The sequence below is a fragment of the Cebidichthys violaceus genome, unplaced genomic scaffold (assembly GCF_023349555.1).
Source record: "Cebidichthys violaceus isolate CVI_PGR_0920_01 unplaced genomic scaffold, fCebVio1.0.p SCAF_144, whole genome shotgun sequence".
Classification (NCBI taxonomy): Eukaryota; Metazoa; Chordata; class Actinopteri; order Perciformes; family Stichaeidae; genus Cebidichthys; species Cebidichthys violaceus.
Genome location: NW_027176312.1, coordinates 78,571 through 101,427, shown reverse-complemented (window position 1 = coordinate 101,427; position 22,857 = coordinate 78,571). Strand labels below are relative to the sequence as shown.

The following is a 22,857-nucleotide window of genomic DNA, read 5'->3' as shown; positions in this document are numbered from 1 at the left end:
CGCTCCGCCTGAAGCATGCGAACGGATTCACCGAAAATCAAATCCCTTCCCCCTGGTCCCCTAGTTAGACAGACCCTTGTTTCTACACGGGAACATTTCAGAGACCACCGGATACACGTAGAAAATATGTTTAAAGGAATTAAGCGGGGATTTACCGTCGATCAACGAAAAAGTAAGGAGCTTTTATGATTTTTGATGGATATTGCAGTTTGTGCTTCTGGTGGTTGTTTGCTCACAGCTTTGTAATGGTTTCACGGAGAGAAATGCTGAAGGTATCTCTGGAATCTGTGTCGAATTCTCTTGCTTTATGCTATATCGGTTATCCGTGCTAACCGTTAGCTTTGTGATGGTGTCTCGGAGAGGAGTGCATAGCTCGCCGAGTCATGGCAAAAAATATGTGATATTGTGATACATCTTCTAGTTGCTTATATTAGTTGTGTTGAATTGTGTTTGGAGTTCGTAAAAATGACTTAGATTGTTTGTATTGTCCAGATTTTTTTTTTTTTTGGTATTTGATATGTACACATTCATAAATTGTACACATGCATAAATGGACTTTTTTCGATGGTTATATGCTACTAATCTGAGCACGACGGACCCGAATTTGGGTCTGTCTGGCTTAACAGGTTTTAAAGTCCACCTTCTTTCCATATGTCAGCAACACGTTTCGTTCAGGGATTGGCTGTGACTTCGATCGGCTCCTTCTCGAAACTGCTGGATTCCAATCGGCATCTCCGTTTTGCAGCTGCATCCTTATCTCAAGAATGGAGCCGCCGTTCTCGTAAACTGCTAACATCCAGTTATCTTCATTTGTTACTTTTAGGTGGACATATCACAAGGCATCATTGTTCTACTAGATTCATTAAGTTTCTATTTGGTTTTGGCCTTTAACAAGTAATCATATTGTAACACACTGGTCATCTTTATTCCAACACGAAAAACACGAAAAAAAAAAAAAGCAGTAAATAACACTTTGACAAACACATCAGGACATCTTATTTTTGTCACCCTCACAGGCAATTCAGTATAATATAATAATATATATCATATAATAATATTCAGTATAATATAAAACACACACACACACACACACACATATATAAAAGAATATGTTTATTTATTGAGATGCCCCTATGGACCTTGTTTGTTGGGGAAACCAATAGGGAGGTAAAGATCAGAAGAAGTAAACATGAAGTGCACCAGCTTGCCAAACCTTTCTGGTGTACCAGCTGCTAAAGAAGCTTTGCATGTACTGCTTCCCTTTCCCGCTAGTTTGCTGTCTTATTGTGAGGTCAGGTTGATCTGGGATCAGCTCTTTCACCTGCAGTTTCTCCGCCAAAGTTCTCCTCTCAAACGGGTCTTGGAGGAGTAGTGCTCGCACTCGCCTTGTCTGTCTGTAGAGACTAGTCCTGACAAGGACGTGCAAGCTTATGGGTGATAACATTTTTGCCCCATGCTGAATGTATTTGAGGATGCTGATTGGCTAAATTGTATGTCATACATAAATATCTTTAATCAGCAATTGGCTAAACTGCTTCACAGACCCGCCTCCTGTGGGCGATTTCTGCAGCGCCCCAGAGCTGCTGAGACATGCAGACAGGCAGAGAGGACATGCAGGAAAAGCATATATTTAGTGCAGATATCATATTTTACACATATTACTGGGTGCATTCCATATTTCAAAAACTCAAATATTGAAAATTTGTATAATTTATTATTATTATTAGTGTTATGTTTTTGTTTATTAAGCGCTCTCTATTGGCCAGCCGCCACTGATACTAACATTATATACGATTATATTTTTTTATTTAAAGGTATCTCATCAAACATTTATTGTCTATGTAAAAATATAGTGGAATAATGTCTACCTGAGCAGAGAATGAAGTCTCTCCCCCTCTGTGTGTGTTGTTATCAAAGCTTCTCCTTGATTTGTTGACACAGCGGGCCACAAGCCCGTTAGTGCATGTGAGCGTGCCTCACTGGCTAGCTCACGGCCGCCACTCTTGTACAAAAATACAGCTGATATTGCCGTCCCGACTCATGGTGTCATCATGGAAGCGTAGCACCCATCCTCCGGTTCCTCGTCAGGTTCATACTGTTAGCTCTACCAGCGCCTCTGACATAGTTAGTTTTGTTAGAGCCATTAGCTGCAGGTCGTCGGCTCAGCGCCGTTGAGAGGCCATAAAAATGCTCCCAATCTTGCATTTAGCAGCTTTAATGTTACAATATTATTTTAATGTACTAATTGGCGTTGTCGGCAGGATTCCTAGAGAACTACAACTGGAAAGTGCAAAAGTTGAATTACTCTTGCCTTGTTGAAATTAAAGTTATAGTATTTTGAGGTATTGGGGCAAGAGAAGTCCCCTCAATATACCAGATAACTGTAAAAAGTAAATACAGGCTGACAACATTAACAAAAGTAAAAGTTGGCTAATGATACCATTTTGTTAATAGCATGTCATTTGATAGGTCAAGTAGTTGAATGTGTTTTATCGTGTAAGCAGTTGTGGCATGCAAAATGTTGACAATTTGGGGCAACATGGTTGATGATTTAATGAAAGGAATTTTCCCCACACTGCAAATCAAGAAAAACATCTAGATTACATATGTAACCTAGGTTATTATAACCTTAAACAAATACAAAGTTAAACAAATAATACATTTAGGGTAAACTAATTAAATAATAGTTAGTTCATAGTTAGTTCATTGACATTAACAGTCGTAATGGTGGTTTACACTGTTGGGTTTTGCCATTTACTTTGTGTAAAGCGATAACAGCCAGTGTTGTGTTACTGTAGTGCCGCTTGCTGGAGAGAGAGGAAAAATAGAGAGAGAACAGTAGATTGTGAGACGAACGAAAGAGAGGTTGCAAACCAGTGAGGAGAGAAGGAATATAAGAGCAAAGAAAGAAGTTTTGAGGAGTGTAAACTTTATTTTTCCATTTTTTGAGGATTTTGTGTTCCTTTTTTTTTTTTTTTTGAACAAGGATTAACAAGTTAAAACTGTAATTTTTACACGTCAATAAGCATGCTATTTCCTTGTTTTCAAGCTGAATGTGCAGCCAAAATTGGCAGCTCTATGTATTTTGTGCATTTCCTTTGTGTAAAGGGAATTGAGAAACTACATGCAACAGGCATGGTCAAGTTTAGCCTAGTTAGCATTGTTTGGTAAACAGTGCCGCCATTATAGGGTACGGTACAGGTAATTAACCTATATTTAGGTGCTAGTTCTACTCAAGTACTTTATTTCATGACAGAATATGTAAGAATAAAATATTTGTATGTATATTGCACTGTTATACAACAGGCCAGGTTTTTCAGTTATGAGGATCAATTGGTGTTTACACACACAAAGCTGGGAAATGAAGATGGCAAGCCACCCATAGGAGAAATCATGTTGGATAGGCATTTTATTCTGCCAGACCAACCTACCAAAGTGAAATAAAACAGGAAGAAATATGTATTTTCTGAGATTTTGGTTTTATTTTGGAGGGTTTCAAGGAATTTAAATGCACAATTCCTCCATGTATGTGATTTGGTACCAATTTATATGTATGTCTACTACTATTTGTCTACATAAATAAGCAGGCAGTTCAAACATACTCCTTGGTCTGTGGTCTGTTACTTCTGAGTTCTAGTTACAAACTGCTCCTCCGAACCTAGACTCCGGTCCAAGCTACCTGTAAATACCTACAGTGCTACACATATGTTTTGTGTGTGAGTTTCTCTGGTCTCACACACATATACAGAAGACTATTCATTTATCCTGCTGTAGATGACATCTTCTGATTTTATTTGGTTGACAGGTATTTAAATTATGAATTTGAAGGAAAACTTTTAAACTACATAGATGACTTGAAACTATTCAGGTTATGGTTCACATAAAGGGGAGCATTGGTGCAGTGAGTCTTCATGGTGTATTGTTATTCTCACCTTGGCTATAGTTAGATTTATGCTGTTTTCAGTCAACAATGATTGTGTTTTGTCTGTTTCAAGGTGTGGAGGTTAGACCTGGTGATGGTCATCCTGTTTAAAGGAATCCCATTGGAAAGCACAGATGGAGAGCGGCTGGTCAAGGGAGGCCAGTGCTCTAATCCAGTCCTCTGTGTCCAGCCTAAACATATCTCTGTCTCTGTCAAAGAGCTTGACCTCTACCTCGCTTACTATGTGCAAGAGAGAGGTATGTACGAACACACACTTTCATTGAGGTAAAATTCAAATACTGACTCACTACATCAGGATGTTGAGAATACACCTACATATTTTCTCTGTTTGTATGTTGGTTTCAGGCTTCCCATTCTCTTTAAATTTAAAGCACATCAGATCGTTGTCAGAAAGGTTCTGAATCAAAAAACAACATGGATTAATTCTTTGGTAATATGAGCTATTAGTAACAATAAAAGCTTACCGCTGCCTTGATGTTATAATGGATTTAAATTGAACCACATGCTAGTAGGATGGTATCATTTTCATAGTAGAGCTTTAACATTCCTTCATTTCCCAATCTATCTATCTATCTATCTATATATCAATCTATTGATTGATATATAGAGAGATTGATATATCTATCTATCGATTGATCTATTGATATATCTATTGATCTATTGATCATTAGTTTTTAGAATTTTTTAAATTCCAATAATAATGATCAAGTCAACTAATATCTAAAACTAACAACAAAACTATACATTCATGAGCATGCTATCTAAACTCAACAAACAATAACAATCTGTGGTAGGAGAGTGTGTGTGTGTGTGCGCGTGTGCACGCATGCATGTAGTTGTGTGTGAGATCGGACTATCAAAATTGAGGGGTAGTTTCACACGTGACCACGCCTTGCGAGACCACAAAATGGCGCGAGACTACAAAATTGAGATTGCATTATCTACACATGTCTGAGGTAGTTAGGTCAACCAGTATATATATATATATATATATATATATATATATATATTATATATATATATATATATATTTATATATATATATATATATATTTATATATATATACAGTATGTAACTAAATATGTGTGTGGGTTAGTAAAAGAAGAGAGAAAGCAAACAAAACGAAAGAAATCCTCCAAAAAAGATCCTCACCACCGTGGTGAAATACAGAGATTGTTATTTCATCACACAGGAACCCAGCTGACGATCTTGGACTCGCCCAACCGCGGTTCTGATACCGATAAAATAACAAACTACCAACCCCACTAGCGGTGACTGATCTATCTCAAAACAGCTGTAACAGTATGAAATACACAGTATAACGGGACTTGGCTGTCCGCGAGCAACACAACAACACGTTATAACAATCCATTAACTTAAGCAAAACACAAACAAGATAATAATGTTTATTATTACAATGTCCTAACTAAGCCCAGACACCAAGCTAAACATCTTACAGTGAGATGATTTCTTAATGATCCTTCTTAGTGGTCCTTTCGAGATTCTTGGTTAAACTCAGTCTCCGGAGATTAAGGGAATCTTCTGCGTCCTTATAGCTGGGAGAATCAACTTGACTGGAAAGAGAATTTGTCCTTCTCTTTCTCTGAATAATGCGTTTTCTTCCTTCTGCAGCCAAGTTTTCCGCTTCTCTTTTCAGGATCCGAAACAAAAACAAAACCGTCCCGCAAATGTAAGACTGTTGACTGTTTTCTTTTAAAAGCAGCAGAGCTGTGTTTCCATGCTTCCTTGCCCCGAAGCAGGTCACTCTGTTGTTTTATCAACTGGGTGACATCCAGTCGTTAAACCAGAAGTCCCGCCTCAGCATTCCCAGGCCTTGACCAATGGGAGGCCAGCGTTGCGTTCGGGTGAAGATTTCACATGTAGATGTGAAACGTTCCTTGGAGCTTGCTGTTATCCTCAACCCAGATCAGGCTTTTTGGCTGAACAAGCAGGCCAAGTCAGATCCCTTTGTTTCAGAGCACATGGTGAGAGCCAAGTCTTTGTTTCAGCCACATGGTCAGCCCCAACACCACCTACTGGGAAGGAAAAGACAGGGACAATATTAACCGCTTAGTGACAATGAACAGTTCCAGGTTCAGTTTCATTTAATCACGAGGAGAGTGAATTGGCACCACTTACAGGTCAAAAGCTGTAAAGAAGAAGATTCAATTACAATTTAAAAACCGCAGAACACAATCAATCACACACATTCTCAAAGGGCGTGTCTTGAAACTCTCTGATAACCACCTGGAGGTCCCAAGAGGGCAGCAGAAGCCTCCAGGATGAACGACTCCATCTTACCCCTCTTAAAAATGTGCATAAAGATGCACTCATGGGAACAAACCATCACATTTCTATTTGCCAGTATTGATTGCTGCAGGAAGGGCAGAATTACATGAGATGTGACAAGTTAAGGGATCCTCCCCCCTAGCACGACACCAGTCCTCAAACACCCTTGTCTTGCCACTGTACTGGGGCCAGCAAAGCTTGCAGGTGTCCACCTGTCCACCACCTCTCTGTCTGGACGAAGTTAGCACAAACCCTGTTGCTGAAATGCCATACGTTAAGCTTCAGGGTCTGGAGTGTCGGGTGACATATCCTGCCCTGCACCTGGGATACCATAACTTGTCTGACTGGAAGAAACCAAGGATAGCCCTCCAGCATATCGTGGATCTCCAACATCCACGGCCAATTTGGCGCCACCAAGAGTACCTGGGCCCACAGTAGCCTTATTCTACTGAGGAAAACCGGCAGGAGAGGAGTTGGGGAGAATGCACACAGCCTCACAAGAAGCCATGATAGGCTCAGGGTGTCCGTCCCCAGAGGTCCCTCTGGGCCGTACATCGTTGACCACAGAGGACAGTGAGTGTACTCTACTGTGACAAAGAGGTCTACCTCTGCCTACCTCTGAAGTGAAGCAATATCTGGCCCACTACCTACGGATGCAAGCGCCCCTCGCTGTGGTGCCTGATTGGGAGGCATCAGTTGTTATAGTCACCCCTGCAGCCCCCTCATGGTGACTGAATCCAGAATACCCCACTCTGCAAGCAGTGTCCCTGGGTTAAGCCCAAGACCTCTGCAGATGTTTGACAAAGTCAGAGTACACAGGCAGTGGAGCCTGCCTCTGGCTAGGGTCTTTGTTTTTGAGGAGGATACCAGACAGCCACTGCCACCGGCGAGACTAGGGCCTCAACATAAATATCACTGGGTTCAGGGCAGACCCCACCCACCTGGGAGTCACCGCCAACCTCATCGTACTCATCATAAATATTCACCCTCCCAGAGGAACCACAGCCAGCAATTTAACTAAATAAATAAAAACATGCAAACTATGCAAGTGAAAATAAAATGCCCTCTAGTAGCCCAATTCAAGAGCTTTCTTTTCTTCCTTTTGGACAAAACTGCTGCATCAGAACAAGAGGGGAAACAAGAAAAGCACAATTTTATTTGCAAACTAAAGGAACAAAATAAATGCCAAGGGGTTGCCAAGTGCAAGGCAGCCCAATAATCAACCAAAACTGTGAGAAAAAAGGCCGGTTTAATCTCTTACCGACCAGGTGGATAGAAAGATGTGTGGGTGTACAACCTACATACATGTGCAGCGGGTGACGTCTTACCCACAGGAGTGAATGTGGTATCATTGACTCGGAGCTACTCATGGTTAAATGTTGTGTAATAGTGATACTCGTTACCTAGAGAGGTTGGAGGGAGATATACTTTTATAAAATGCTACATTTCTACATAAAAACCAGTGGAGCTAACACACAATAGTTAATTTACCTATTCACACCGATTCATACATTGATAGCAAGGGGCTACCATGCAATGTGCCACCTGCCCATCAGGAGTATCGAACCATTCACACCCGTTCATACACCGTAGGCATGGCTACAGGATCAATTTGGGGTTAAGGGTATTGCCCAAGGACACATCGACATGGACTAGTGGAGCCGGGTGATCAAACCACCAATCCTCTGATTGAAGGATGACCTGCTCTAATAAAAAATACATGAGCAGAGTACATTAGCACATCAACAGTTCTATGTTATGCTAGTTACTGAAGGAATACTGAAAGCAAAACATGTTGCTTTTGCTTTTTAATGATTGTAACAATTAAAGAGTAAAATTTTTGTTTAACCAGAAACGGCAGCTATATCTCTCTTGCAAAAAGACTCCATTGGACAGTTTAGATACTTTGCATTGACAGTACAGCGCTATATTCCATCAAATTTAGGAAACAGGGAAATTTGAGTTTCCCAGTCTTAATTATAACTTGGATGCTGATGCAAATGCCAATTGCAAGTAAGAGACTGGTAATTATTTCCATAACATATTCTATAATTGCCTAGATTTAACAAGATTCAATATTTTTAAGTTCTGTTACCAGCTACTAGAAGCTGCATTGTTCATTATACCCTGCATAAAGACAATATACGGACAATTCTGTTTTGCAGAAAGAAAGTCGATGTAATGTTCACGAATACATTGTTTATGGAGAATAATTGATACTGAGGCCGATGCACCTGTACAGGCACATCCCTCTAATAGTTGTTGAGATATTTCAGTCTGGACCAGAGTGGGGGACCGACCGACAGGCATGTCCATTCTTAGAGCCACACTGCCACCATGGCTGAAAAAGTGCAATGATTATCCATATTTGAATTAATATGGAGATCATTTCTAAAAACCTACTATTTGTCATGACAAGTGGCTTTGAGATCTGTGGATGTTTTTGAATCATACTCAGAGTTGCTGTTAGTGATGCAGAAGTTATCTGGGAACGTCTGAACTGAGCTCTTCTTTCTCATTGGTTGGTTAAAAACAAGTGTATAAATATGTTTAATGCAGGTATAAGGTGACTCCAAAAACAACTGAAAGAACTCAGTGTTCACATCTGGTTTTCATATTGTGGCTTCAGGAGCTGTAACACCATTAGCAGTTTTTAATGGGACAGGACAGCAGAGATACAACAGCACCAGTAACTAGTGACACCAGTGACGCCGGGTCTCTTGCAGCATTAATAAAATATCAAGTGATAAACATGATGGACAGCCAGCCAGGGGAACAGAGGAGGCTTTGCAGCAGGATATGTGGAAGGCGAGGGCTCTAACTCACTGTGGTCTCAGTGTCAGGACTGTGGTTGTAGACACAGCTTCTACTCAGCAACACACTCAAAGAGTGCTCTAAAACCTATGATGTTTCTAACAGCACCATAGGAGTAAAGTCAAAACGATGCAGTTTAGTTTGAAACACCAGGGTTTCATTCATTCATTCAAGGAAACTGGGGCCATCTAGCTGCTGCTGTAGAGCACTGTATAATGATGGACTCAACAGGGCTTAGACCACAGTACACCTAAATGTCCCAGTACACAGCGATGATAGGCAAGTATGTATGGGACACACCAGCTAAGAGAAACCCTGATGGAAGTGTCAAAGTGTTCTTTCCCCTCACTTACCTGTTTCAGAAGTCAGTTCTTGTTCTTTTTATGACTCTTAATCCGGTAACCGTGTCTTGTTAAAATTGTCCTGATGTATGGATAGATCAAGTCTCTCTCTCTTCAGAGGCAGAGCAGAGCAGCAGTCCCAGTCGTACAGGAGTGGGTTCTGACCAGGAGGACAGTCGAACCGCCACCATGGGTAATGTAAAGGATACTCCATTATGAATGAATATTCAGTTTTTCACTCTGTGGAACCTGGTTATTCTGTAATGTACATGCATAATGTTTTTGTTGATGTATAGGACTGTTTTCCATTTTTACTGTCTGTTCATTTTCTTCATAATTTTGTTCAATAATATGAACAAATACAATAATTGCCTTACCCATAGACAATCCTTCAACTTTGTTAGATGTGATGGATGAAATTCATACCAAGTCCAAAAGAATATTCAACCATTTGGAAGAGAAGAAGGATTGTGATCACGAACATTAACGTGTCATCCATGTATTGAGATTGTATAGCCTGTACATCTTAACATTATCTGCATCACCATCCTTTGCACTAGGCTCTTGTAATAAGACTAGTATCGCAGACTGAAAAAGCTACACTGTGTGGTGATGCACATACAATATATATTCAGGGTCTAGGATGCCATTCCAATAATTTGCTGGCATCCTGGAGGGATTGAAACGGTTGACAAATGGATGGTGGTTGGTGGATCTTTTTTTCTATACAAAGAAGAAAATATTTCATATCTGATTAGTATCAAACAAACAATAATAATTAATATATACATATATACAGATACATATATTGGGCTATACAAAATATATTGAGTTGAATTGATAATATTGTGTTAAGTCACATCATTAATGCTATCACTATCTGGCATGTTAATCATTTCTCCTTAATAACATAAGACTAAACTTCTCTCTTTGTGCCTGGAAGGGTTTGAAGGGAAAAGAAGGGAGTCACATGGCCTGAAAGGCGGAGTTATATAATCCTGGGGGAGTGGTCTAATCTGCCTGATTTCACACTGATGAGTACCACATGCCATAACAATTGGTGCACTGGTTTTGTGTTGGACCAATGCTGTAGGATTATGATATAAGGTTTTCAAAATATGAATACAATTAATTCCAAACCCAATATTGGGCATAGCAAGAAACTGGAGAGACTTCAATCTTAATGTTACACATTGCAAAACCAACACATTGAAAGAATGAAACAAAAGAAAAGTAAACATAACATAAAAGCAAACTATCAAAAGTGATAATTCCACAAAGTTTTGTACAGAGGAAACACTTTGTACACGAGTACAACTAAATAATGGTGTACTGAACATCCACAAAGCATTGATTGAGTGAAAGAACATCTCATCCCACTGCTTGAGATGCACACAAACACAGCAGACGTTTCTAAATGCAGTTGTGTTTCTACAGATGGTCCAGAGTTCCAGGAGAGTTTTGTGACATCAGGTGTTTTCAGTGTCACTGAGCTGGTCCAGGTTTCAAGAAGTAAGTGACATTTACTATTAGCTTTAATCTTTACCAACCCACCACCACCATCCATTGTAACACCAATCTTTTGTTTCCGCTACATTAAGCATGTCGCTTCATATGATTGAAGAATTGGCAATGGGACACTTCAGATACTGTGCATTGACAGTACAGCGCTATATTACATTAAATTTAAAAAACATGAGTTTCCCAGTCATAATTATAACTTGGATGCTGATACCAATACTAATTGCAAGTAAGAGGCTGGTAATTATTGCCATATGACATGAACATGTCTCAACATGCATAGCATATTTTGGAGGATTGCTCTTTGAACTTGTGCAGAAATAGAAGTGCAATTTCCTGTCCAAAAGAGTACAGTGATATACATAACGCATATATTCGCTCAACTTCAACTGTGCCACTCCACCCGCCTCAGTGAAAGTGAAATGAATAAACAATGAGAAAAAAAACTGACTTGCACCAAAAAACATGGTATTGCAACAAAACCATTGTTACCAGTACATTTTTGACTTTATGAAATGTAAAGCCAAGTCAAGTCTTTGACTTGCTAGTGGGACTTCACTTCTATATCAGGAGTCCTAAACAAGCCATTGTGAACACTTCACCATACATAATTTATTTTAAGTGTTTAAACAGGACAGTTATACAGTAAAGTGAACCTACAGAAATGATAACGGCTGATTCAAATTAACATTATCACAGTTTAAAGCAAACTAATCCGGTGTGTCTGTTTTGCATCTGAATGTAATAATCTGAGGTATCATCTTTACTGTCTGCTGTTCTGAACTGACAGACACATTGTTTTTTTCATGTGAGGATAATGAACATTTGATTAGCTTCACACTTTTGCAAGAGGGATGTAATAATACAGACAACAGATTTAGTCAACTCAACCCAAGTATTTAAATACATATTTAATTTTCAATATGTAGTGTGTGTGTGTGTGTGTGTGTGTGTGTGTGTGTGTGTGTGTGTGTGTGTGTGTGTGTGTGTGTATATAGCTCCAGTAGTCACAGGAGTAGGACCTAGTTTCTCTATGGGAGAGCTCCAGGGTCATCTGGCCTACGACCTCAACCAGCCAGTCAGCCTCAGGCGATCACTGGCCAGCACCTCATCCAGCGGGTAATCACATACACACACACACACACACACACACACACACACACACACACACACACACACACACACTGACAAACTTTTATTAATCCATCCTTACCATCAGAACATCAGGGAATACATGAGCAGCTTTAACAATTATTGATGTCAGCCCTTACCATGACTTTAAACTAAAGCTTAGTTAGACCCAAGTTAAGACCCTCAAACAGCCTTTGAAGAAAGTTAGACTAGCCAAAATGTCCTCATCTGGCTCCCTCTGTTGGTCATGAGGCTCCACAAATGCTGCGTCGTTTTCTCAAATGTGGAGGACATTTTTGTTGCATCATTCACTGTTTCAAATCCATTATGTGCTGGTCACTAAGGATTTGGGAGGGTCTGGGTAGATGGATGGATGGATGAGTGAGCGAATGGATGAATGGATGGATGGGTGAGTGAGCATATGGATGGATGGATGGATGTAATGGGTCAGTTGATGAATGAATGGATGACTGAGCTGATGAGTGAGTGGATGGATAGATGGAACTGTTAAGAAGTTAAAGGGTGTCACTCAGCAGTGTTTCCCCTACCATTATATTAGGGCCCCGCCCCCTAATATAATTTGAAGGTCAAGTTAATTTTGTTTAATTTTATTTTCTATATAGCGCCAGATCACAACAGAAGTCATTTAAGGTTAAATAGACCCATGGTTGAGTTACCTACCATGACCATAGCATAGCCAGGCCAGATTCAGATTAATTTATTCACAAGTCGTGGTGTGGAGTAAAAAACAAAGAACAAAACAGCAGTACAAAGGTAAACAACCAGAATAAATCTTTAGCTCAAAGTGAGTCATGTAAAGAGAGGAAGAACATTTCTCCTGCAAACTGTCCTTGGTTTATCTGCCAGCGCAACCGCAGTCCATGGCTTTAGCTTCTGTTCAGAAAGAGTGCAGAAAGTGTTGTAAGCTAAAGCAAAAGTAGTATGTAAAAAAATTACAGCATTCAATAATCACTTTGCTGCCACTGACACATGAGGGTTAGTTTACTGGTCATGTGAAATAGCTGTATTATGTCCTCTGTAGCTCTACAGGAAATGTGTCATGACTGTGAAAATAAACCTGATGATGTCATCACAGGTTATCAAATTCATATCAAGTCAGCATTATAAACTGACAATGTGAAAAGCATGTGTTTGACATCATCTTCAAATAATAAAGAGAAATGTGAATCCTTCCCAGGATATTTCCAATGTTATGGAGGTGTGACTCTAAATTGCTGGATTACTCCTTTAATAATAAATGTAATAGCTTCATAGTTTGGTCAACTGAAGCTTCTTAGAAAAAAAAGTTCAAACTTTTATAGAAAATTATAAAAAGATCAAATTGACAATTTGTAGTGATAAAAAATTATAATACAAAAAAACTGGTCATTGGTGCGTAGAGTGTATTTACTCTCGCTTGCATAGCTCATACTACAAACTGTAGGTTTTGTCGGTGGAGCTAGTCAGTGTCATGTATTTGCTTAATGGTGTCTCTTCCTCAGGCTGAGAGTCGGAGGTTTATTCATAATGATGCTGTTGCTGTGTGAGGTATTTTTATGAAACTACTTCAATCACGATCTAAATATGATTGTAGTTGGACTACCAGCAAGCTACTGCAAAATGTAGTGAAACTACTAGTTTGATTACATGCTGTGCACTACTCCCCAACACTGGTTAAACCTTTCTGAAACTTTATTTATGGTCAATAATCTCTCTGCATAAATGTTAGCTATTATTCATAACATCTGTATTCACTAGAGGCCTTACTTCACTCTTTACCCTCCGACCATTTCTTCTACTGGAGATACTGAAGCACTTGCAGCCGTTGACCCCAAAGAACCTACTTAAGAAGACACTTTGGACGTATATTTTCTAGCTCTCTGCTTCCATTACTTCACACAGTGCAACATGAAACCATGATCCTAGATGTCTGAGTGTCTTTATATATGTCTGCAGGAGTAAGCGTCATAAGTCTGGCTCTATGGAGGAAGAGGCTGATAGTCCAGGAGGGGAGTATTACCACTCACCATCCTCTCCCGCCAGCAGCTCCAGGAACTGGACTGATGACATGGAAGGAGGTAATGGAATAAGAAAACGTTCATCACATTTATGGGGAGTTAATAAAGATATACATAATGTCATTGTTTGGTTGTATATAGTATCCCCGTGGTGAAATATATCATCAAACACTAAACCACGTGCTTATGCAGAAACAAATACATTATTACAAAGGGAAGTAAACAATCTCACTTTACAGACACAATGAATAGCATCCCCACAAGAATAGTGACACTCTACAGCAATAACAACCCTTGTTCACAATAGAGCTTCAGCTTTTATATAAAAATGTTTTAATTTACAGGGACAAGGAATAATAGCTTGTTCCAAAATATGAGCTACGGCATGGTGAAATCCCAACCATGCCGTTGGAACAAAGGGAGTTGGGCCTACATGGTTCAACAGCCTGATTTTGGTTAAAATCGCAACAAGCCCCAAGAGATGTTAAATCTCACGAGGTGTGATTTTTGGTCCAAACTCAACACTGACGTCTCATTGGACGAGGTCCATGGGCACCACAGGGGGCTCTCTGTGCTACGGCCCTGGCATCACTGACTACATCCACACTACTCCGTTTCTATTTGAAAACGCATATGTTTTGCTACGTTTACACTGAGCGTCCACACTACGCCGCCATTTTCGAGCACCGAAAACGGAGGACTTTAGAAACGCTCCCGAAGACGGATACGTTTGGAAACTTCGGGTAGCGTTTTCGTCTGGACAGACGTAAACGCATAAGTTTGGAAACGATGACATAGACACCCGCGATCGACTACCAGGTTAACTTAACACGAACAACTGATTACAGGCATTGCTGATCTTGTTGTCTTTACTAGCAGCTGTTGTCCAGTTAAAGTCTGCATGTCTGCGGAGGAAACAGCTGTTATTGTAGCGATCAGTGAGTGGCGAGAGAGAGAGAGAGATCAGTGAGCGGAGAGAGGGAGAGAAAGAGAGAGAGACTGGCAGCGCTGTAACTAACGTTAAGTCTGAAAAATGAAACTTATAGAACTTTCCACGAACTGTATCTGTTTGAGTTTATAGAGGAAGATTTTAGAGAAGATCTTAAGTATCAAACATGTACTTACGATCATTAAAGACTACTTTATTACTCTGGTTGCTTAGTTACAAAATACGACAATCTACTTCCTGTTTACATCGGCGCATGCCCAGTGTACGTGAAGAGTCATGTGATATTTGTTTTCAGGCATGTAGTATGGACGGAGATCATTTCAGAAACGATGGCTGAAACGCCGTGTGGACGGAGATCGTTTTCGTAAGAAAACTCTGTTTCCAAACGAAAACGGAGTAGTATGGATGTAAGAAAACTGAGGAATAGTAATAATTTGCTCGACGAATAATAGACTGTTTTGGATCCCGAAAGAGAAGCGGACAACTCGTCCCATTCTCTGTCAACTTTAACCTGCAGAAGGAAGGATCATATTCTTCTGAGGAAGAGAAGGTCAACTTCTCTTGCCAATCAAGTCGACATTTGCCGGTCGTAAGGAAGAAAATTGACTTCCGAGGAATTCCCGCTGCCATACGGAGGATTTATCGGATCAGATCACATAGCGTACATGTCACCACTGATCAATCAAGATTAGAGAGTAAATGGTAATTGGACTTGTATAGCACTTTTTTAGTCTTCCAACATCGCACTTTTACACTACATGTCATTCACCCATTCACACCCATTCATACAGTGATGGCAGGGGCTACCATGCAAGGTCCCACGGGAGCAAGTTGGGGTTAAGTGTCCTGCCACACATTAAGCCACAGTCGCCTCATAACAGAGAGGAGAGGAGTACTCTGTCAGAACGTTACCCATCAACTGTTTATTAGAAGTGGACATGGTCTCCATGACGCCACCCATTGGTTTGTGGACTGCATTTTTAAAGACTAGATTTTGGCATATTGGCCAATGCAATCTTGGTTTTTGGCCATCTCCATCTTGTGTTTTTGCAACCAGAAGTGTTATGAAAGGGTGGAGCTAAGTGCAACAGAACGCTAAATAAGACATTTTTAGGCAACGAAAATGTTACAATTAACATTGATGGAGTGAAAACGCACTGTGAAAGGGTTAAAGTTGTATGTCAAAAACACAGACATCTCCCAGACAATGCCGTTGTGGCGACCTGTTAATCACAAAGTAGCCCAACCCTAAAGCATTCCCTGCTTTATGATCTATTTTACTCTAAATGGACCCTAATTTACTAAATGAACATCGTTGCTGTATTGAAGAAGACTTGAAACTAGAGATTGAGACCATATACACAATTTTTATTGAGGTAATAAATCAAGAGAGAAGTAGAGTAATTTTGTCATTGACTTATATACAACCAGAGGAGTATAATGGCCATTAGAAAAAAATGCACTTCACCACTGGCCTCACTTTTTAGACCTAGAGGTTGCAGCCTGATGTTAATACAGGAAATACACTGCTGGCTTGTATTATATTCTAGTTCTAAACTTAAAGGTCAGAGGTTTATTGGAGGAGGGTACTTGTCTGAGGAAATGTCTGAGGCATCTAGTTTTCACACAAACTGCCATAAAAGGCCAATGAGGCAATGGTGGTGCTGGAGGCTTTAAACCAAAAAGTTTCTAGTGCTGTTGGTTCTAGCATCAATAAATATGTCCCTCTGTGTTTTTGTATTAGGTCTGTCTCCTCCAGTGAAGAAAGCAGAGCAGGACAGTCCCTCTTCCCAGGAAGACTCACCAAGACTGGGCTCCTTCACTCAGCACCACCGGCCAGTCATAGCTGTTCACAGTGGTCAGTATGCATAAATATATATATAATATACCACACACACACATATGCAGGTATGCCTGGCACCTCCTCCAGTCTGCATGTGTAAGTGTCCTTGGGCAAGACACTGAACCCCAAATTTCTCCCGGAACCAGATTACTGTGACATCATGAATGTGAATTAGTCTTGATCCTGATGCATACTGTGGCAATCTGCCTTTATTATTTTTTTCAATTATTCTTATTATTATTCTCTCAATATAAATTACAGAAATAATATAAAAGTTATTTTCGCACCTTTTCTGCCAATTGAATTCTGGCATCCTCCTGAGTAATCTGCCCTTCTTCACATAAAATGTTGATCATCACCATCAGCCACCATGTGCACGAAGTCTATCATTGCCCAGTACTGGAGGTAACTCTCTTTAACAGAATTCCCATATTGATTTGTTTGCGACAAATATTTCCTTGTGGGGAACAACTAAATCCGAACAGAGATCTTTTATTGATTTTGTTTTGGAAAAGATTTACTCAACATAAAACTGTTTATCTTTATCAGGACTCTTTATTTGTGGTCTTTCCTGAAAAGGACACTTTATTTAGTTAAATGTGGTTTAAATTGTAAATACACAATTCAATACACTGAAATATTTAACTGTGGTTGCCTTGTCGCTCTGATTATTGCTTGAAAATGTGTGTGCTCTTAATCTGGTGGTTCAGATTTATGAGAAGTTGGTTCATGACAGAGTGAATGGTGCCTTGGTTCATGTATTCATGAACCAAGGGGGGTCGGACCCAGACGCCGTTGTATCTGGACCCTGAACCTAAAACTGATTTTGACGGAACGCCTCTATTTCAACCGGCGCAGCTTTTCTAGCCTTTACAATACTCGTTCACCGGTCCAGGAAACACACCGACCAATTACATGTGTTGTAAATCCAGTGGTGGGCCGTCAGGGCCAGCTAAACCTTCTCTGCTGGCCTAAACAGAATCACAAAGTTATAGCTATTTTATAATTTAATAATTTTTCACAAATACACTACAAGTATTATAATTTTTTTCCCATTATCTTACTTTCTCATTGCACAGCTCCTGTCTTCCTCAGTTGCTCTGCTTCCAGCGCAGCTTGCTTTAAGGAGAGCTTTTATCCAATCAGATTCAGCCTCTATGTCTCTAGGTAAGGAGAGAGACCCAAGGTCCTCTAGGTAGACCTTGCAGATTAAAGTATATGGGGACGATATTGGTGATTGTCATCGTCTGCAACCAATCAGATCTTTAGTTTGACATGTTGGGCGTATTCTTTGACGTGCCAGAGCTACCGAGGTATCCTGCTAGGTATGTCAGCATTAAGGTGCGCCATGATTGGTCAGTGGGCCAGCTGACATTTGTCAAACAGAAAGCTAGCTAGCAAATCTTAATGTTTAGTAAGAGTTCAAGTTGAAACATATGTAAGAAGTTATGACATTGACATGACATTTTTAGCGTTTTTAAACAGATTTCTGGAGAAGGACATTTCCAGAAATGCTGGACATTGTATCAAAGGGTCGGTCAAGCCTACAGCTAGCAGCCCTGACCCAGCATGGCAAAGGATTTGTACGAACTGTATTTCTGGCTGACAGCGGGGGAAGCGTTGCACATTTTATGGCTAAGAATGCATTTCATTTGCAACTGAGCTCTTGGTGTTTGGAGCTGTTTGGAGCTATGCTACGCTAACCAAGGCAGCTACAGGACAGGACAAGCACAAGCTACTTGCTTTTGAAAACTTTTGGAGAGACCTGAGTGGACTTTTTAAGTGAAGAGCAGCTGTGGTAAGTTAACTGATTTTGGGTCTTTACATCTACAGTAGCGTTTCTACAGTGTTCATTTGTCTATCGTGTAGTTTTTATGAATTATATGAATGGCTCGTGCTCTAGCGCTGCAGTGTTGCTGGATTGATTTGTTGCTTTGTTGTCATATAAATATATGTGACTGGTTCTTGTGAGTTTTTCTTGTCATTGTGTTAATTACATTGATTTGGACTATATGCATTGTCCGTTAATTACGAAGCATCCCGTCATGCGCGGGGTTATTGTCCGGACAATTGAATCCATTCGGGCTGTTGTTTCCCCGCTAAGCTACTTAGCTTAGCCCCCCTGAAGACACGTGCAGGGCCGCAGCCTCAGCTGTTTTTTGTTATTGTTCCGGGTTCAGAGGTCACAAAGCCTGTCGTCTGTTACGTGAGAGCAGTCCTCCGAAAACATATTTCTCACAATTTAAGCTTCTGCATTTTCCAAATGCACTAGTATTATTCAAACGTATTGTCTGGTTCTTAAGCCTCGTACCGAACGGTTTAATACGAATGCGTGTATTATTACACCTCTAGAAACAAATAACCATAGCTGTGGCGTCATAATGAGCTTATTAGGAGATGGCTCAAGTGTAGTAGGACGGCACAGAAGGCCCAGGTATAAAATGCATGGTCCGCCACTCTGTAAATCACATCACATGATGCTACCCGGGCAATCACATATGTGTATTCTGATAAGCGTAGCCCTCAGTGAGATAAACACACACACGGCAGAGACGGGGAGAGAGACTCAACAGTTCGAGAGAACGTGAGTCAGAAAAGTTATTTCACCTTGCGTTCTCCAAAAAGAGAAAAGTGGACAGCGAGACCAGAGCCTTTAACCAAGAATGTTCATTCTGTGAGTTTAATAACTCCAGCGACAACTGTACATGTTTAAAACCTTTACTGAAACTTCAGCTCAACATCAACAACAGCAGCTACATCTATTATACTCCTGTAGAACTTACTTTACGTGTTTACTTACACACATGCACACTTAACAAACTCCCCATTCTCTTTAAACAGAAACAGAAACAGAAATCACAAAAAAACGGACCACTGAGTCCCATTTATTGTTGTGTAAAATAATTGTTGTCCTTGTTGCAGCTGTAATAGTGTTGTTCCACACTACTGAGCTTTGTTGTGTTTAAATCCGCCACCATGAGTAAAGCTGGTAAACTGTACTTTATTAGTTAAAGGTCCAGTACCGCGACTGCCGAACCAGAGTTCTCCAGTCAGGCTTCTGTGTGATAAAGTTACGGTGGCTGTACTTTACTGCTGTGTTAGGATTTGTCTTGTTTTAAGTGTTTTTTCTTCTTCGTCTTTTTTTTAACGCACTCAAACGCTCACGCACCCATATATGCCGTTATGCTTATTTCATACACACGTGCCGTGGAAGCATGGCCTCCATTGTGTGTCTTATTCCCCCGTTAAATAATTTGTGGAGCATTTTGTGACGTGACTACTTTATGTGATAACATCTGCCTTCTTGCTCCCCGTCTCTTTTTCCTCTCGCCTCCGCCATTGTTAAGTCTTTCTTAACAAAAGTTTTTCTCTTTTTCTCACTCCTTCCCCTCCTACACGCACGCACGCACACACACACATACACACACACACACACACACACACACATAATCCCCTGACCACGTGATTGTTTGTTGCTTTTAGGTAGTATGCTTGTAATTGCATAATAGATGTTTGGGGTAGAGGGGGTTGTCCGGTAGCCACAAGGATTCGGTTCGATCCTTGGCTACCACGTGTCCTGTGCCGGAGTGTCCCTGAGCAAGACACTAAAAAAAACCTAACCTCTCCCGGGCACTTCTCAGGAGCAGCCCACTGCTGGGTCAAATGCAGAGAACAAAAGAATAAAGTATAATAAAAAAATTAAAAAAATTATATATAAAAAAATTGACATTGTGAGTGAACACCAATTTTTAGACTTTATCCACAGTTTGTTTATTGGTCCCTGATCACAGGGTGGTCCCCCGTTATTGTTAATATATGTTAATAATCTTATTATAATTACATTTTCATACTTGCTAATAACCAAACACGCTCCTGCCAGATCCCAACACCATTTTACATTGCAGTGGATCCACAAAATGAAAGACACTAATGCTAGAATTACCAGATGGTATTTTGTCTCTCCAGCCTTGTTGTTTTCAGGTCCAGTATAGACCAGGACACAAGAATGTCATCGCTGACTTCCTGTCCCATTTAACATTTCTGGTTAAAGTAAAACACGGACAGGTACTGTTGTGTTTAGTTATTGTTTACTGGTTCACTTTGCATTCCATAAGTTAATCATTATCTTTCATTGTTACATACCATACCCACCATGTGTTCCAGAGTCAAAAGGAGTTGCTCACCCACTTCCTCTTCCTTCACCCTTGTGATCTGTTCTGCATGGTTGCAAAAGTATTTGATATTTTTAACTATGTGAAAATATTTTCTAAAGGTTAGTATAAAGAAATCACTTTGTTACTTCCCTTTCTCAGGAGATGATTTAAGTTACCTGCAGTCATGGTACGGACTAGATTTACTCCTGCTGATGGAAACCTCTATTTAAGCAGATGCTTTTGGGTGTTACTGGGGATGGACGTCAGTGTAAAGCTGCGTCCATGTGAAATTATGTAAATATGAGTTACCTTTATTATGAGTTGAGTTTTTTTTTCAGTTAAGGCAAGTTAACTGTTTGTTTAGTAAATATATTTTTTTTGGTTACATGTGTAACAGGGTGGCACTATATATAAAACACCTTTGGTTTTCCGGACAAAGTTTCTCGTGTCTGCCACCTACCACTTTCCTAACCACTCCTGTCAGGCTTCCTCACACACATACATAATCACGCTAAAATACACACACACACACACACACACACACACACAGACACAGACACAGACATACATACATACATACATACATATAAATACACACACACTCTCTCTCAATTAAATACATACATATATACGTACACATACATACATGGAACAAAATACCATTTACTGTGTTGTCTCATGTCTCTCTCTGTCCAGGTCTGTCTCGGAGTCCCCACCCCTCGTCATCTATTCATTTCTCACCCTCGTCCTACTTTCCCCACGGAGCGATTCGCTATCCTCCTCACCTGGCCCAGGACCCCCTCAAAGATCTGGTCTCATTGGCCTGTGACCCTGCCAATCAAACCCCCAGCTCAGTGAGTACTACCAGTCAAAGAATATGTCACAAAGCTCCACTACTACTTTAGCTGAATAACAGCTAGCGTTTTACTGTTCAAATAATTGTATGTCTTTGCAAACAGATTATTCTACTCTAGTTCTGAATACAAACCAATACCAGCCAGTTGCAGTGCCTTAAGTGTAATACCAGCAACGCTTTAGAACCACAGATGTAGACACCAATGTGCACCATCTACTGATTTTTTTGACAGAAGCTCCAACGTCACAATAAAAGAAAATGACTTATGTAGGTTGACCAAAATAAGTTGTTGATGTTAAACTTGAATTAGTTTGTCTACTGGTAGAACAGGTAGCTCTGGTCAGATTCTACCTGGGAAATGACTCAACAAAACTAGCTTGTATGTGATGTTTGCCAGAAATATAAAGACATAACAAATTAATTTGCAAAATTTTAAAACGCTGAAATGTTCTGTTTCACAACCAACCTAGATTGAGGTTAGTCTGTAGGTCAGTGTGTTACTATAATTAGTATTTTGAATATTTAATTTTTGCTGGTGGCATAAGTTGTAATTGAAAAAGAGAATAAACACAGTGGTGCTACATTCAAGCAAGTCAATAATCAGGAACACAAAAAGCTCAACAAACAGACATGCACAGACACCAAGAAAGCGAGAGAGAAGAAACAGCTTACATACAAACTATTACATTTGCAGCACCTAATACTTGTTTTGTTTCCACTGCTGCTGCTATCACTTTCATTTCCTTAAGGATTTGCAGGTTGGTATTTATAGAACTAGTCAGACAAACACTAGAGTTTATGACAAGGCATCTTCGTAGGGTTCAATAGAATTCTATAAACAACCACTTAGTATTAATGTGAGCCAGTAGCCCCTACTGTTTTCTACATATTGGACATGCACAGTGCCACTCACTGTTAAGTCCTTCGCGGTAATTTTTGTTTATGTGAGGTGAGTTCCAAATGTGATGGAAAACTGCCCCTCTAAAGCTTTTAGCTT

At 40.1% G+C, this 22,857-nt stretch overlaps 1 protein-coding gene across 4 annotated transcripts in view; it reads left to right on the top strand.

The window, feature by feature from the left end:
* Window positions 1-22,857, top strand: part of nfic (nuclear factor I/C) — an 80,622-nt gene that overhangs the window by 17,490 nt on the left and 40,275 nt on the right. For all 4 annotated transcript variants that reach the window (XM_068709349.1, XM_068709352.1, XM_068709351.1 and 1 more), the window contains 7 exons: window positions 3,996-4,179; window positions 9,507-9,581; window positions 10,826-10,900; window positions 11,908-12,028; window positions 13,997-14,118; window positions 16,752-16,865; window positions 21,701-21,858. In XM_068709349.1, the coding sequence (XP_068565450.1) occupies window positions 3,996-4,179; window positions 9,507-9,581; window positions 10,826-10,900; window positions 11,908-12,028; window positions 13,997-14,118; window positions 16,752-16,865; window positions 21,701-21,858 (849 nt within the window). The remainder of the gene's footprint in view (window positions 1-3,995; window positions 4,180-9,506; window positions 9,582-10,825; window positions 10,901-11,907; window positions 12,029-13,996; window positions 14,119-16,751; window positions 16,866-21,700; window positions 21,859-22,857) is intronic.